An 18,493-nucleotide genomic window follows, 5' to 3' on the forward strand; every position below is an offset into this window, starting at 1 on the left:
GTAGATCAGCAAGTTGAGACAGCAGCTGCTGCCAGCAAGCTCCCTCCGTCCTGAGCCCTATCGTGTCCCCCTGCTCTATGGAGATGGGGTAAGCAGGGGGAGGGGGACGACACCCTGACATTAGCACCCCTCCCCCCCCCACACACACACAGCAAGCAGGAACCTCCTGGGAGCAGCTCCAAGGCAGAGGGCAGGAGCAGCACATGGAAGCGTGGGGGAGGGACAGCTGAACTGCTGGCAATTGATAGCCTGCTGGGCAGCTGCCGCACAGGGAATTTAAGGGAGCAGGGAGCTGATAGGGGGGCTGCCGGTCCACCCTGGTTCCAAGCCCCCACCAGCTAGTGGCAACAGGCTGCTCTCTCTGCAAGCAGTGGACAATGCAGGTGGCTGCCAAACAACATAAGGGGGCACTGAGCAACTTTAAATGGAGTATATTCTCTAATTGATCAGCAATGTAACAATGAAACAACGTTAACCAGGACGACTTTAAGTGAGGACTTACTGTATCTAGGTGGCTTCCAGTCATACACTAAGCAATAGAAGTTATATCTGTTATGTGTGGTTTGTCCTTTCTTTCTCAAAGGGGTAGAATTCCCAAAGGGGTAGAATTATGTGTGTATTATACGGTTTTGTTTTTTAAAGTGCATGCTTCTATGTGTTTATATGCAAGAAGGCAAGATCAAAGCAGCATGCTGTCCACTCTGAATGGCAGATGGTAAGATCTGTGATTGGCTTTTGTTCCTGTGGAAGTCTTGGATTGGCTCTCAAAAGCTTGTCTAGCAGACTAATTTTGCTTGTGTGGTACAAAGAGCCTGGGGAGCAGAGTTGTTGACTATGGTCTTCATCCTGGAACTTTAGGTGATCCTTTAGACATCCCAGGCTGCGCAATCTATGGCGTGACTTGAAGGTAAGGACTGAGACCTTGAACTTAACTCAGTATTCTATGGGACAACAATACAAAGAGCAGAGGACAGGTCTGATGTACTCATGATATCCTGTGTAGCTGAACAGACAGGCTGCAGCATTCAGGACTACTTGAAATTTCCTGATTGCCTATGGCTTCATGCAAAGGTATACTGATTTGCTGTAAAGGTGATGAGGGTGTGTAAAACTGAGGCCAGTTAATCATCTGCCTGGACAGGACAGAATTTCCTTACCAAAAAGAGATGGTAGACAGCATTACTTGCAGATGCTTTGAGCTAACTTAGCATCAGCAAGGAATCCAATCTTCTATGCATCCGATGAAGTGAGCTGTAGCCCACGAAAGCCTATGCTCAAATAAATTTATTAGTCTCTAAGCTGCCACAAGTACTCTTATTCTTTTTGCAGATACAGACTAACACAGCTGCTACTCTGAAAGCAATCTTAAACCTAACGAATGAATTGACAAATTGTAGGTGTGCATCTTCACCCAAAGGAGACTGCACCGTGGCTGAAAATTAAAGAGCTTTCCTCTGTCTCCAAACATAACCTCTCCCTTGACTGTACTGAAAAACCATGAGTTGATCTCATCCAAGCACTGGGTCATCATGGTGGTGGTAATTCATATGTGGTGAAGAAGATATGTGACACTTGCATATTGCTGACAATGAAGTCCAAGGTAGTGGAGAAAAGCCTGAATATATGAACAGTGTGCACCCTATAGGCTCAGTAACCAGAATGCAAATAAAAATAATCCAGTGTTTTAAAATAATGATTTTTGGAAGCTTGGGGTTGGCAGTGCTGCAAATGGTTAATAGTAATTTACAATACCTGTGTTGCAAGAAATGAAACAAAATACCCTAGTTTTCCTTTCGTCCTAATGTGAATGAGAAGAACACACACTACTTTTACCTAAGGTTGAAAACAAAGTGAACTTAAGATTTTAAAATTGCAAGAAAGAAACCAAATGTTTTGTTGGTATTAAAATATTATTAGATTATAACTAGTTGTACTGCATGCAGCACTTGAAAAAATACTTTGCATAGGTAATGGTAATATAATCATGTATTTTAGCTGTGCATGTTTATGTTCAATATTGTATATTATAATTTGTGCCACTAACAGATTGACTTGGTAGCAAGGAAATGAAGTGTCTAGTGAGACCTTATAGATTCACTGTTATTGTCTGACAGCTATGCTCAACTGCATGCATTTAATTTGGATATATAAATGGAGTGTACAGAAGGTCCAAATACTGGGACACCGACTTCAAACATGTGACGGTATAAAAGGAGGAGAAATAGCAAAACAAACTACACAACAGATGGAGTTAAAATGGATTACTGAAGAGGTCAGTCCTCTGAGGTGGGATCCAGAGGAGAATGAAAAGTTACCTTTACGGTATCCATGTTCTTCAACAAGTGATCCTCTTCTAAATTTTATTTTTCCCAAATTTATATTACTTTTCTTTTAAACCCTTTCACTGACGTGTTCATAAGTATTTGTTCTCCTGTGAAAACTGGCTCGGCATATCCTCACTTGTAGAATACATAATCATCTGCGCTGAGCCTGGAACCATCAAGAAAAACAATGACCAATACGGCTTGTGCAAATCCCTTCATGGATCCAAATGTACAGAACAGCAGCTATCAAGAAACATGTGGCCCCAACTGCCCTCCGTTTTTTCTTACCTGGCTAGCTGAGTGTCAAGCAGTGTGTTGCAATGCCTGTTGCTATCTTTTACTTACTAGGCTTGTTTTTATTTGTGAGCAACTAGGACTGTTTCTACATATTCTAACAAACTTTCTGGTACCACAAGCTATGTTCAGTTCTTTGCATGTCAAAGCTCTGGTTTCTGCTTTGGTATTGTTTAATGGCTTATATAGCCTCTGAGTAACAGCCGTGATAGTCTGTATTCGCAAAAAGAGAAGGAGTACTTGTGGCACCTTAGAGACTAACCAATTTATTTGAGCATAAGCTTTCGTGAGCTACAGCTCACTTCATCGGATGCATACTGTATGCTCACGAAAGCTTATGCTCAAATAAATTCGTTAGTCTCTAAGGTGCCACAAGTACTCCTTTTCTTTATATAGCCTCTGTCTCCTTTCTTCATTTGAAGCGTCTGATTTCCAACAAGGAAGCAACTTTTTAAAACATGAGACAGTAGAAGATATGTAACATACCCACATGTTCACTGCCTCGTGTGCCTGGGAAGGTCCCTCTCTCTCCAGTTTGTAACTGTGTCTGTGCATTTCCGCCCCCCGCCCCAAAACTGCAAAAGAACAAACTAAAGCCTTTCCTATTGCAGGAGACTTGAAGACTCATTCTGCAGGTCAGTCCACTGTACATCTGAGTACAGCAGAGATCCTGGACAGTTGGGTTCCACTTCCTTTGTGTGAAAGCTGGGGCTGACTACTCACTCAGTGCTGTAAGATGGTTTCTTGTTTACACTTGTGGCTTGCACAGGCTATGTGTAGCTGATGCTGCAATATGTAGCTACAAGTAGTAGTGAAAGCCTCCAGCATCTCCCCAGTGCCTAGCCCTGGTTCTAAGAGGACAGTGTTGTCTAGTTGTTAAATTACATGAGATGACCAAACATACTGAACACAATCTGAGAGGCACTATGACTAAGATGATAAGACTTGGGTGTGGCATAAGAGAGACAATAAGATAACCTGGAAGCTACCCCTATGCGCAAACAAAACTCTAAAATCTCATCTGTAAAAATCTAAAATGGCAGAGAAGAATGTCCATTCATAATTTAGTCATCTCATCCAAATTTTTTGTTCACTTTCAAAATCTATATTATATATAAATGGATTGCGTAAAACAAGCATCCATTGTCACTTACAGGCAGAAATCACTTGCCCCATCACCTCAGCCATGCAGAACACAGTGCCATCCACAGCCTCAGAAACAATTCTGACATCATAATCAAAAAGGCTGACAAAGGAGGTGCTGTCGTCATTATGAATAGGTCGGAATATGAACAAGAGGCTGCTCGGCAGCTCTCCAACACCACTTGCTACAAGCCATTACCCTCTGATCCCACTAAGGGTTACCAAAAGAAACTACATCATTTGCTCAAGAAACTCCCTGAAAAAGCACAAGAACAAATCCGCACAGACACACCCCTGGAACCCCGACCTGGGTATTCTATCTGCTACCCAAGATCCATAAACCTGGAAATCCTGGACACCCCATCATCTCAGGTATTGGCACCCTGACAGCAGGATTGTCTGGCTATGTAGACTCCCTCCTCAGGCCCTACGCTACCAGCACTCCAAGCTATCTTCGAAGCACCACTGACTTCCTGAGGAAACTACAATCCATCGGTGATCTTCCTGAAAACACCATCCTGGCCACTATGGATGCAGACGCCCTCTACACCAACATTCCACACACAGATGGACTACAAGCCGTCAGGAACAGTATCCCCGATAATGTCACGGCAAACCTGGTGGCTGAACTTTGTGACTTTGGTCCTCACCCATAACTATTTCACATTTGGGGACAATGTATACCTTCAAATCAGCGGCACTGCTATGGGTACCCGCATGGCCCCACAGTATGCCAACATTTTTATGGCTGACTTAGAACAACGCTTCCTCAGTTCTCGTCCCCTAATGCCCCTACTCTACTTGCACTACACTGATGACATCTTCATCATCTGGACCCATGGAAAAGAAGCCCTTGAGGAATTCCACCATGATTTCAACAATTTCCATCCCACCATCAACCTCAGCCTGGACCAGTCCACACAAGAGATCCACTGCCTGGACGCTACGGTGCTAATAAGCAATGGTCACATAAACACCACCCTATACCGGAAACCTACTGACCGCTATTCCTACCTACATGCCTCCAGCTTTCACCCAGACCACACCACACGATCCATTGTCTACAGCCAAGTTCTAAGATACAAGCGCATTTGCTCCAACCCTTCAGACAGAGACAAACACCTACAAGATCTCTATCAAGCATTCTTACAACTACAATACCCACCTGCTGAAGTGAAGAAACAGATTGATAGAGCCAGAAGAGTACCCAGAAGTCACCTACTACAGGACAGGCCCAACAAAGAAAATAACAGAACGCCACTAGCCATCACCTTCAGCTCACAACTAAAACTTCTCCAACACATCATCAAGGAGCTACAACCTATCCTGAAGGATGACCCTCACTCTCACAGATCTTGGGAGACAGGCCAGTCCTTGCTTACAGACACTCCCCCAACCTGAAGCAAATACTCACCAACAACCACACACCACACAACAGAACCACTAACCCAGGAACCTATCCTTGCAACAAAGCCCGTTGCCAACTGTGTCCACATTTCTATTCAGGGGACACCATCATAGGGCCTAATCACATCAGCCCCACTATCAGAGGCTCATTCACCTGCACATCTACCAATGGGATATATGCCATCATGTGCCAGCAATGCCCCTCTGCCATATACATTGGTCAAACTGGACAGTCTCTATGTAAAAGAATAAATGGACACAAATCAGACATCAAGAATTATAACATTCAAAAACCAGTTGGAGAACACTTCAATCTCTCTGGTCACTCAATTACAGACCTAAAAGTGGCAATACTTCAACAAAAAAACTTCAGAAACAGACTCCAACGAGAGACTGCTGAATTGGAATTAATTTGCAAACTGGATACAATTAACTTGGGCTTGAATAGAGAGACTGGGAGTGGATGGGTCATTACACAAAGTAAAACTATTTACCCATGTTTATCCCCCACCCCCCGCTGTTCCTCAGACGTTCTTGTCAACTGCTGGAAATGGCCCACCTTGATGATCACTACAAAAGGTACCCCCCTACCCCCCCGCTCTCCTGCTGGTAATAGCTCACCTTAAGTGATCACTCTGGTTACAGTGGTATGGTAACACCCATTGTTTCATGTTCTCTATGTATATAAATCTCCCCACTGTATTTTCCACTGAATGCATCCGATGAAGTGAGCTGTAGCTCACAAAAGCTTATGCTCAAATAAATTTGTTAGTCTCTAAGGTGCCACAAGTACTTCTTTTCTTTTTGAGAAATATTTGTGGATTCCACTTAATTCTGAAACTCTGATTTTTATTGCCAATCATAATTTTGAGAGAACGAATAGTTAGCTTTCATAGTTAATGCTTTGGTGAATGCTTTCTGGAGCAATATTTTCCAGTAGCATGGAGCAGTTGAGTTCTTGATGTACAGAACTTTTAACTGTGGCACATGGGGGAGCTCGGTCAGTTGTCTTTCCCTCCGTCAGACAACCCTGATGCCTCCTGGAGATCACCACCAGCAATACCTCCAAAAAGATAGGTACTGCTGCATAAGAAAATGCTGCTGGTGAGATCCTTTGAAGACAGGTTCTCTTCTCACTCTTGCCTGATGTGACCTTGACTGTCTTCTAGGGCTGTCAGTAATAAGGGCTACAGTGGTGAGAACAACAGTCTGACAGTTAGGGTGCTGGTCTGAGGTTTGGGAGACTTGTGTTCAATTCCCTGCTCTGCCACAGACTTCCCAGGTGACATTATGCAAGTGAATTACACTCTCTCTGCCTCAGCACCCCATCTGTAAATGGGAACGGGAGTGTCCTGAGGATAAACACATTAGATTCAGGTGCTCAGATACTGAGGTGATGAGGGCCATACAAGTCCTTTAGATTGATTTTTTCAGCAGCAAGCTGTGGGTTTTACAAATAAAATAGATAAAGAAAAATCAGGAAAGAATGCAAGGTAAAAATGTAATTAGATAGGGAAAAGCACACCTGGACAATGCTCTAGAGTTTTGATTTCCCCTCCCTTGCAAAGATAAAATGTAGATGCAGTCCTAATCACTACTTCACTATCCCATGAAAGATAGTCAATATTTTAAACTAACTTCAAATATGAAAAGCAGAGTTTATTCAAAACCCTAACGCAAAATGCTAGCATACAATGTCATTCTTTATCAGAATGCTGTTGACTTACATCAACCTGAGGCTCCTTTTTATCCAGAGAAAAAGATTCTCCTCTCCCATTCTTGGAGCCAAATGTTTCTTCTCATATGAAGAATTTTGTATTAACAGGGTATTTGTACAACTGAATTCAATTTAGCACACTGCTCAGTCTTCCTTCTCAGGTACAACTTTTATCAGACAACTCTTCGCATACCAGATCTACCTTCCTTATTAAAGACCTGTATTATTGCAACATACAATTGCCCAAACATAACTGGGACCCTATTGTACAGGGCATTGTATAAACAGATAAGACAAAACCCTCCTCTATAGAGCTTACAATATAGACACTCCCAGTTTTTGTACTGGACCAAGGTGACAAGTGGCACTTTAAAAATGGAGCTGAAAGTCTTTACAAGTTTGCCTTAAATTTAGTAGTGAACTATGATCCTCACCTCTGTGCAGAATAGCTGCCCTTGTAAAATTTAATGTAGATGGTTAGCATAATGTGCCAAAAAAGTAACCACACAATTTTTCTTTGTGTATTCCTCCCTCCTTCCCTTCCTAACATCTTTCCCTGCATCCTTTTTTGTCATACTCAAACTTGTTTTAAGCTTCTTGGGGCAGGAACTATATTTTCCTCTAGTAATGCACTATTTATTACCTCTGATGCTACATAAATAACTAAAATAATGAATAGCCCAAAAGCCAGCTAAAGAGAAACATTCAACTTATAGATATAAAAGTTAAGGAAAAAGCTTAAAACTAGATGTGCTGCAACAGGATGATGCTCTATGTCTGGCTACTAGGATAATTCAGGGAATCTTAAAATCTGCAATATGCCTGTAATAAAACTACTCTTACCTGCTGCATGCAGAACTCCTTAATTTATTCAGGCATGTAACTAAGTGTCCAAATGATTCTACATTACTTTAGTGACCACAGTCATGGTTCTGAAAGAGTTAGTACATGCCCATATACCATACCAACATTTCTCTGAAGCTACTATTTTGAATCAGCCTTCATTTATCAGTACTGCCAACCTCAAGAGACCAAATATTAAGAGAGTCAGTTCCCTGAAAGTCATGAGATTTTTGTTAAAATTTGAGTTGATTTTTTTTTAATAGTGTCTTGACTAATTCCCTTGGATGCCTCTGCCAGTGTATATGTGTGATTAATTTCATGTTGAAAAGTCAACCTTTAATGCACACAAATGTGCACTTCTTCCTGGATGCTCCACTTTCTCTCTCCTCCTTCAGACAGGGGCACTACCATCCATTTCCTACTGTCTTGACTCTCTCCTCTCCCAGTTTTCCACCTTTCCTCCATATTCTCCTCCTGCAGGAGGACTACAAAATGGAGCTAGAAATTTAACAATGAACATCCAGGAAGCACAAAGTACTCTGTGTATCAAGTTTTCCAATTATTATTCAATAAATCTTTGTGTGAGCCTCAAATATCTTTACATGAAAGAATGTCTTTACAATATCAACCACTTTTGGTAACTGCAAAAACCCTAACCCAAGCAGAGCTTTCTGTAAGCCTATTGTATTCCACATAGGATCTTATACCACACAGCCATAATATCTGAGTGCCTTCCAGTAGTGCATTGAGCAACATGGCTACACATCTGTCATGTGGTATTTGTTTTCTCATCCTCTCCCAGGGGACAAGCATGTGCAGTGAGGTGTCTTGATAGGGTTTGGTTTTTGTGGGGTTTTTTAAACAAACTATACCTGTTTCTAGGTGTTTGTTAAAGAAGACAATGTTAAAGAAACGTGCCTTGCACTTGGAGTAGAAAACAGCAAGAGTAGTGATGGTCTTCAGTTCTTGGGGGAGTTCATTTCATAGTCTCAAACCACTCCTGGATAAGGTTCTGTTTCCCTATTAGACAAGCTTTAATCCTATTAATGAGAGTTCCATTGTGCCACAGGAGCGTAGTTATCCACCACTGTCTTCATCTTGGAGCTTGAGGCTGTCTCTTAGGTATCCTGAGCCAATGCTATGGTGAACTTTGACAGTAAGGTCCGAGACCTTTAACTCGATTAGAAATCCTATGAGAAGCCAATGGAGGTCAGGTTTGATGTGTTCGCGGTAGCCTGTGTTGCTGAGACGATGCGGTGCAGTGTTCTGTACTAGCTGGAGTTTCCAAAGTGCTGAAGACGTCATTTCCGGGTATTGGATTTCTGTAATCCATCTGAGACATGCAGTAATTATTTATAATCCTTAATTTTTTTTAAATCAATTCTCATATTCAAAGTGCGTCAAACATAGGCCTTTCTACTTTTTTGCATAATTTTGATCAGCTACGTATATATCATCACATTGCAATACAATTTAGTTTTTTTAAAAAACCTCAAGTATTCAAATAGCTAAAAATAATTTGTATTTTAATTATCCTTCCCTTATGTTACCCTGGGGCTTCTCCTCTGCCTAGCACTGCAGCTGCAGGGCTTCCCCAGCTCCTCCGGAATGAGCAGCTTTTGGGTTCTGGGCAGAGGAGAACTCCAGTAGGAGTCAGGGAAGTGTTGTTGTTGGTTCTGGTGTCCTGGACCCAGCAGCAACTTTTCTCTGACTCCACCTCTCCCTTGACTCCCTCTGCCCCAGGACCCTCTCTCTCCGCTACTGCTGAGATAAGGCTAATCCCTGCATGAAGGGAGTAGCTCTAAGTGGCAAGGTCAAATCCAAGTTCTCAGCTACACAGGGTATGTCTACACTGCAAATAAAAGAGCTTCAGCGCAGGGTCTCAGAACCCAGGTCAACTGATTCAGGCTTGCAGAGTTAAAAATAGTAGTGTAGTTGTTCACCAGGTTTCAGAGCCCAGCCTCCAGCCCAAACCCGAGCCCAAAACATCTACACTGTTATTTTTAGCCCCACAGCCAGACACTCACGAGCCCAAGTGAGTTGATCAAGGCTCTGATATTTTGTGCTGTGGGATTTTCTTGGCAGTGTAGACTCCCACAGGCTCCTGTACAGAGCTCTGCCCATGCATCCAGACCCAAGAATCGTGGGGAATGGATTTGCCCCTCATGTCTTCGCAACCACGATACTGGGATTCATGATTAATTCATAAGTGTTAGCAATACTGATTTTTGAACAGAAATTAAGTCTCTAGCCGTCATGGCTGTGAAGAAAATATCAAAAATGCGAACAGAGGAACTGATGCAGACATGAGTCTAGAGAGAGTCTGGAACAAAAAGCACTGAGGTGCAAACTACCCCATTTATCTTAGTGAAGTGTTAACTTAGATACCCAGTGACAATTTAAATGCCAATACTGGTAACTGTTTCATCTTTCATGTAAGGAAGGAGGAGGAGGAGGATCGAAGAACTGCACAATTTAATGACATCTCCTTTTTGTGCCACAAGTTAGTGGAGTTTAGACATACCACACTTGTATTTCCCCTCATCCGCAATCAAGAAGGAGCCTAATAGAGACCAGGTAGATACTGTAGCCGCACAGAAGGTAACAATCTATTGTGAGCAGCATTTTGTACTCCTGGGGAAATTCTGCGCCACTGTACATGCGTAGAATTTATGTCCCCCGCGGATTTGTTTCCCTGCAGAAAAATGATTTTCTGATGGGGAAGCAAACGGAAGCCACAAGAGCAGTCACGCGACCCTCCCCAGCAGTATGTTTTGGGTGCCCAAGGCAGCCAGCAGAGAGGTAAATCACTGTGGGGCAGGAGGTGGGACTGGGTAAGACCCAGCTGGTGGCTCCTACCGTGACTGGGTGCAGCTGCTAATCCCATCTTGGCTGGGGAGGACTGGACTTCCTCTTCCCCTGCATGGCATCTGGGGCCACATCAGACCACCCCCAGATTTCTCCCCCCACTGTGGGAAGCTCTGCAAACTCCCCCCTGCCCTCACACTTTCTGCATCCATGGCTCCTCAGCTGCAGGGGGAGTGATCTCTGTACAGATAGATGCTCCCCCATCCACCCAACCCACGTGTATCCAGACCCCCTCATACCCAGACCCTCCCACACCCGGATCCCCACCCTACTGAGCCCCAACCAGCTGCACCTGGATCCCCACCCCACTGAGCCCCATTCCCCAGCATCTGGACCCCCACCCCCGCTAAGCCCCATCCACCTTCACCTGGACCCCCCTGCAGAGTTCAATTACTGTTGCACCCAGAACCCCTCAACAAGCCCCTATGTATCAAGATCCCCCCCTCACCCAGATCCCCCACTGAGCCCCTGCACCCAGACTGCCCCACACAGAACCCTCTCAACCTACTCCTGGACCCCCCCACCCCCCGCACTTGGATCCTGCCTTGCTGAGCCTGTCTGCCGACACCGAGTGCACGTGACACGGAGGGGCAGGGCACTGGGGTGTTTCTGGGGCAGGCCCGGTCCTTGCGCTGTGTCAGGTTTGGGTGCAGCCTCACCGCTGAGTCTGTGTCTGGGGTGGGGCGGGGGGGGGCAAGAAGCAGCACAGTGATCTCCCACCTCTGTGCAGCCAGTGGCCTGTGCTTCCCAATGCCATGCTGGAGCTTCCACATTTATCTGACAAATAAAATGTACAAAAATTTTTAATTTTTTGGCACAGAATTTTTAGGTGCAGAATCCTCTCAGGAGTAATTTTGGCAACTTGTGGATGGAGCTTGGAACAGTACCCACTCCCCTTTTCTTTGTTTGAGTACTCATAACACAACTACAATACCGTCGTCTCTTGAGTACAGAGCAGCGTTCACGGTGTCCTTTACAAATTAAATATAAAAATACTTTCAGGTAACATTAGGGACATTGTTACAAATCTGCAGGCAGGCTCCCTTTTCTGCCCCTCAGCTGACTAACGCAGTCTCCTCTATAGGCTGACAAAGGATTCTTGGGCATGATTATAGCGAGCTATTGGTCTCAGCATATCTACAGGGCAGAAGCTGTCCAAAGTTTTCAGGATGCAGTGAACCGAACCAGGACAGATGCATTACTTGCAAATTTCTGCATCAGTTTTCCAAAGAGCACGAACAACTTAAATGATGAGTTAACAAGTCCGGGTGTGTTTCACAACACAGAAGTTTACATGCCAAACAGAAGTTAGATACTGGAAGTTTTGCATAAAATAAGTAAAGTATGAATATTGAAACAGTTACACTGTATTTGAATTTAACTGCACATCTCTTACCTAGCTTTGGAAATACTATTAAGTATTCTGCATTGCACTGAGGACATGCAACTCGAGCTGTACTGTTTCCTCTCTGTTTTTCATCTACCCAACGCTGTAGACAAGTCTGGTGAACCCATTTTGTAGAGCCTCTACACCTGCAAGGTCTCACCCACTCCGCTGTTCGATCATCTTCATCAGTGGCAAAACACACCCAGCAACTTCTGTAATTAAACAAACACGTATCAGACAAAAGTAGCAATGTATGCAAACAACACTTAAAGATAATATTTTTACATGTAAAGCAGTTAAAAAAAGAAAAAGAAAAAAACTTGAACCTGGAGAGGGCAATTACACTTGTCACTCCTTGAATCACCAAGAACACCAATACTTCCTCTGGAGAGCAAACTTTTCCCATTAATAATGCAATAATGTTTCTGTCAGCAAAATATTAGTTTTAAAATATTTGGGAATACTTAAGCACTATTAATTCAGTTTGATAAATGAGCAATTAGTCTATGTCAAAGTTGTAAACTCAAAATCTGAATCACTTGACAGATATTTGCAAAGTACACGTTCTTAATGTATTATACATGCCTTTACCCACCTCATAACCACTGCAAAACACATGCTTTGCTGTCTGCTTTAATAAAAAAAACAGACAGCTATGCCAACAGTACAGTCCTTGCAAAACAAACTCTAAACCACTGTGTTTGTGATGAAGGCTAACACAAAAGTGCTGTAATGCATCATATTGGTATTAAACATCCAACAAGGAGAAGAGTTGAGGAATCCGAGTATGACAGTTTCCCACTTGTCTATCACCAGAATGTTACGAAATCACCAACAAAACACTTTAGTTACAAAAATAATCACAATGCTGTAAGTGCTATCTGGATATAGTATCAATACTTGGCACTTACATAGCACTTCTCAAAGTATCTCAAATTATTTTACAAAGGGTGGGTTATTTACAGTTAGGCAAAATTAAGGCATGGAGAGGTTATGAGACCTGCATAGGAAGGAAGAGAACAAGTTCCAGCCCCTGTTCTAACCACTAATGCACTGTGTCTCTAGGCACCCGGGATATAGTTTTCAAAAGAATATGAAATATGGTTCTGGCTTAAAGTGTTTATAAAACTTCAAAATTAACGACTTCATGATTTGTTTCACACTGAACTAACTTTTGCTGCCTGATTTCATATATTAAATTAATTTTAAAGGTAGAGTCTACAAATATTTCAGATTCCATGAGTAATTACTTGCTTGTTCACTATGTAGAAGTTTACTATTAAGAAATAATTGCAACAAAAGTCGAAAATCTTTCAGTGGCCTCATTAAAATTATGCCCCCGTTATCTAGCTTTTAAGAAGCACTATCATTGTGTAATTTGAGACTTCCATTGTGTCCTCAAAACATAAGCTCCAAAATTAGATTTTGAAAAAGAAATTTTGTTAAATACTTACTGTTGAACGTAAGAGTTTTCAGGAAACGTTTTACTGCAGATTGTTTAATTTAAACATCCTTCTGCTATGTTTAGCACTCAAATACTGAGTGCCCAAGAACCAGAAAGGAAAAAGTAAATAGTTTATATTGTCTAAGCAGCTGAATGGAATACCAAAAGGTAAACACTAGTTAATGAGCAGTGAAAAATAAGTTAATTTTAACACGTTAGGATTTTAACATCTTAAATTATTAAACTGCTTTATAAAGTATAATTAACTAGTGTCCCTTTAAACTGTTTAAAACACGTTAATTTTATTCAGCTGTTTACTGACTTTTACTGTAACTACATTTTTATTGCTATAATTACTTGCCTTGTGTGCTGAATGAGGCAGGGATTTTGTAGGGGCAAAAAACCAGTCTTGATCATGTGTTTAAGCTTAAACAACAACAACAAAAAATTTCATCATGTGATACCATATTAACCCCCAATATAGGTCATGGCAAGGCTGGGATCTTTAGATCCACAGTAAAGTCCTCTACTACTTGAGTAAACAGCAGCAGTAAAAGGCTTCTTATGTGCACAACTGTCACTAGAGAAGAATGGAGATACACTGCCAATGAGTTTCACAGCTATTTGCTAGACAGCAAAGGAACATTGGTTGACTCATGACTAATGGGTTCAGTTCTTGGTTCTGTAAGAGTGTTTTCTACTTATTATGGACTGTTCCTGTACAACCTTCCCCTTCCAGCTCCTGCCTCTTTTTCCAACCCCCCTTGTTATTATTCGTCCCCCAATCTTCCATCCCTGTCCGCCCCTCCTGGCTCATGCTCCTAACCCTCACCTCACCCCATTCCTCACCCTTCTGCACTGGAGTCAGGGAGCTTCCTCCTTCCCCTCTGTGCTAAAGGCTGGTTTGATTAAAATCACCAAGAAGAAAGTCTTGATTTAAATCGATATGAAATAAATTTTTCATTTGTACTTCAGTTATTTTCTAAAGAAAGGTACATTCTCAGTGCTTGATAGAACTATTAAAACATGGTGAATTACAATTAAATAGAGCCTTTACACTAGATATGATACATGTTTTTGCTAACTAGGGTATACTATAACAAAATACATTTATTTAAGCAATTTATAGAGCTTAACATTTTCTGATTATTAATTGTAAATTTTTAGTATGTTAGAAAATGGTGAATGATATATGGCTAATTCACAAATTAATTAACTTTTTGCTCAGAATTTGTGTCAAGCTGCACTAGGATGGTAACTGGAATTTAAATAAACACACAAAACGGCATATAAATATTATTTTTAATAACAAAACAACCTTAAATGTTTTGGATACAGGAGCTAGACAGTAAGTTTCCATGCTGGGTAGAGTCAAATATTCAAAATTTGAGAACTGAGCCCATCAGAGCTCAAGTAGGGAGAAACTATAAAATAGGAATATGAGACCATCCAGGTGGGCTCAGTGGATGATCCTGGTCAGATACATGATGGTGTCCTCTTAGAGTCAGAAGCCAGCTCCCAATGCTTCTGATAACTTTGCCAGTCTCTTGCACCCACTAGCACAGCCCCTAGATCCCCCACAGGATCATGCCCTTAATACAGTATGTGACCTATTGTGCCATATTTATAAAGCTTGACCTCAAAAGTTAGATTTCTCTTTCCCCCCTCCCCGATTATTTCTTTATACAGAAAAGCAGCCTTTAACACAAAGTTTTTCATATAGACTTACGGATTGGGCCTTTTTAAAAAAAATCATTTAAACGTTTTAAGAAATTATGTGTAGGCCGTAACATTTTATATTAAACTCAGATTTCATTTTAAACAGGTTTAAACAGAAAAGCGTATAATCTGAACAAAATAAAAATTCAATTTCTCTTTTAAAAAAAAACAAAAAACACATCGATTTTTAGATGCAGGGAAAGTATTGAGAGCAAAGGATAAAGTCTCCCTGAGCTCAGTTCTGGTACCACAGCTGCCCTTGTTAGCTGGGAGGAGCAATTGCAGGGAAACTCCTACTCAGACTCTGCAATCTGTGAGGTAGGTGCACGTGTCACTTTTATGGGATGCAAGAGCTGTGTAGTATTGAAGCATGCTTAATACAGATGGAACCATAAAATAATTTAGCTACCAAACTAACAAGTCTCCATGCTGCATGTATGAACTGAGATTTTTCTGAGGCTCAGTCATAACCTGGACAAATTTTCAGTTTTCTCCTCCACTGGGACAGCAAAAAGTACATCCCTGAGCAAGGCAATCCTATGCTCCAAAGCACTTAGATGGATATAAGGCTTTTGTTTTTAAAATAAGCAGATATATAATTTTTCCTTAATCTTATTCTCAAATGGCTGAACCATTTTAGATTAAAAACTAGTCTGAGGCAGATACCCATAATAAGAAATTTCAGCTCAAACTGTTTAACTTTGGCAAAGTTATAATTAATGAAAAACAGCATCTTTTAAGGGAAAATATTGGGCTAACTTAACTATAGGTGTTGCTACCTGTGCCACCTCTAATAAATTTCCTTCCACACACTATTTTAGACATTTAGATTGTACTATTTGTATTTGCCAACTAAAACTTTTAACTTAAAAAGAACCATTCTCTACTCAAAATGATTGAATTATACTAACAATGTTTTATTAGTGTGAGAAAAGAACTTGAGGTATTACACTTTTGCCTCCAAAATACCAAGCAAAGTACTGAAAATGTATAGTGCAAAAAAGAGATACTTTCAGTTCAATAAGAAAATCACATATATAAAGTAGTATTTTAAAAACAGTGAATAAATGCTACTTCTATATTCCAACCAAGCTAAAATTAAACCACTAATGCACCTTAGCTATATCAGTCACTGCTGTCAGTTCTGCAGCTGAACAGAATTCATTTATCAAATGTTCCACACAGCAATTACCCCAAGATCATAAGGGTATCATTGCTCAAAGCAAAAAAGAACAGATTTATAATAGTCAGCAGTTCCTAAACGTGCAGCTATTTGTGCTCTAAAGGGCCACAGATTATTTATCACTGTACAGAATCAAAAATCAATGTATTAATGCAAGAAAATTATAAGCAGATGCCAGTTTCCCAAAGTTTCACCTCAAAACAATTAAATAGGCAGATCTAAGTCACTTTTGCAGGTGAAATAACTTTAAAATATGTAAGTCTCTACCCTGCATTTCTTTATACTGCATTTACTTGGATCATGCACAATACACCTTAACATAGAATAGTTTAATGCCACACCCAATTTGTCTGATCTTTGTATGTGATCCTGAACTGCTGCTTGAGCACCCAAGTAATAATGCCTGGTAAAGCCTTTAAAATGATAAATAACATCTGTGGCTTAGATCCAGATGTTTGGATAGACGGGGTTCATGTCACTGTCCTGTGTGTTTATTCAGATTAACCAATCCAACCTATGAAAATTTTGCTCAGGTCATTCCATTTTCAAAAGAGAAAATTACAACCTGCCATAGTCTGCTACTTCCAACTTAGGCCATATTGCTTTTTGGGTAGAATCAGAATTGGGAAGTCAGATTCCTGCAAGTAAATCAGAAAAACCTCTTTTGTACGAATTTAGAAATTTAAAAAAATGGATAAAATGACAACCCAACCGAAGCATTAGGACAGGGTAATATTGTTTTTTAAAAGATTTAATTCTTTTGAGTTGTTTTCAGTTTATGCACACACTTATACATGCAAATTAGGTATCTACACAAAAACGCCTGGATGCATCTGCATACACTGATTTGCCACACAACTGGATGCCCATATTAAATTAATCAGGGCCTGATAAATGCCTCAAGTGGTGGTACCTGTAATTGTGGGCTAGAAAGCTTCAAGTTCAAATTTGACACAAGGACTTGACTCACAGCCAATGCTGATTCTTTTTTGCTGCAGTAAGGTACTTTGCTTTCAAAAGGTTATACCCAGCTCCCTTTGCTTGTCCTTAAATTAAAGGTTCCATAGTATTTTTCAAAAAGCATACAAAATACGAAGGCTCTCCATCTAAAGAATTTATCAGACCAAAAATTTAGTTAAGCTGGAGTTAAGGCTGACAAGTTGTCAGTGATTTAAGGATTAAGTACTGTTAAAACACTGTGGTTAAAAGCCAGTCATGAGAATCAAGGATAGTCAGACTAATCTTAACTTTAAAAGAAACAAAAGCATTTGAAGCTATGGAAATGCAGTTAAATCACCCAAATTTTACTTCTGTCCCATACCTAATTAACACCTCTGCCCCATTTTCTTCTCTTTATTCATACCTATTTTGTAAGATGTTTTTGGATCCAGAACTTTAAGGGCTTTCAGGAGTCATCCACATGCCAACTTCTGCCCGTAAGGCCTGGTCTACCCTGGAGGCGGGATCGATCTAAGTTATGCAACTTCAGTTACGTGAATAACGTAGCTGAAGTTGATGTACTTAGATCTACTTAACACCATGTCTTCACTGCGGTAGGTTGACTGCTGACACTCCCCCGTCGACTCCGCCTATGCTTCTCACTCCGGTGGAGAACCGGAGTCGATGGGAGAGTGCTCGGCGGTTGATTTATCTCATCTTCACTAGACGCGATAAATCGACCCCCGCTAGATAGATAGCTCCGGAGGTAAGTGTAGACATGTCCTAAGTTACACCCATGGAAGCGTACCAAAGACAGATTGCACAGAATATACAAGATGCAGAATTTGGGCTGCAGAATCTATATTACTGATAGAATACCTGCGAAGTAAAGGACCCAGCTTGACATTCAGATTCTAGACAAGTGTGCAGGGCAGGCAGCTAGAAAAAAATGGAATTTTTTTAACTTCTAAACTAAGCAAGTATGGGCAGGAGTAGACAGAGACCACAAAGAACTCACAATGCTATTTTCTGACAAGGGCTGCTATGTCACCTTTTTTTAGTCTTTGGCCTTCTGTACACTTGCAAATTTCACAACTATAATACATCACCAGTGAAATTCCCCAGTAATAGCAATGGTGGAAGTTGTAAATTGAGGCAGGACACAGATATTTTGTTCACCATGTTATATAACCATATTAAGCCTGAGCTCTAGCTCCACTTCAGC

At 41.2% G+C, this 18,493-nt stretch overlaps 1 protein-coding gene across 1 annotated transcript in view; it reads right to left on the reverse strand.

Moving 5' to 3' along the window:
- Positions 1–18,493, reverse strand: part of MARCHF5 (membrane associated ring-CH-type finger 5) — a 77,171-nt gene that overhangs the window by 34,710 nt on the left and 23,968 nt on the right. Inside the window, exon 2 of the mRNA XM_077822607.1 lies at positions 11,993–12,195. Within this exon, the coding sequence (XP_077678733.1) occupies positions 11,993–12,195 (203 nt within the window). The remainder of the gene's footprint in view (positions 1–11,992; positions 12,196–18,493) is intronic.

This window comes from Eretmochelys imbricata, chromosome 7, assembly GCF_965152235.1.
Source record: "Eretmochelys imbricata isolate rEreImb1 chromosome 7, rEreImb1.hap1, whole genome shotgun sequence".
Lineage (NCBI taxonomy): Eukaryota > Metazoa > Chordata > Testudines > Cheloniidae > Eretmochelys > Eretmochelys imbricata.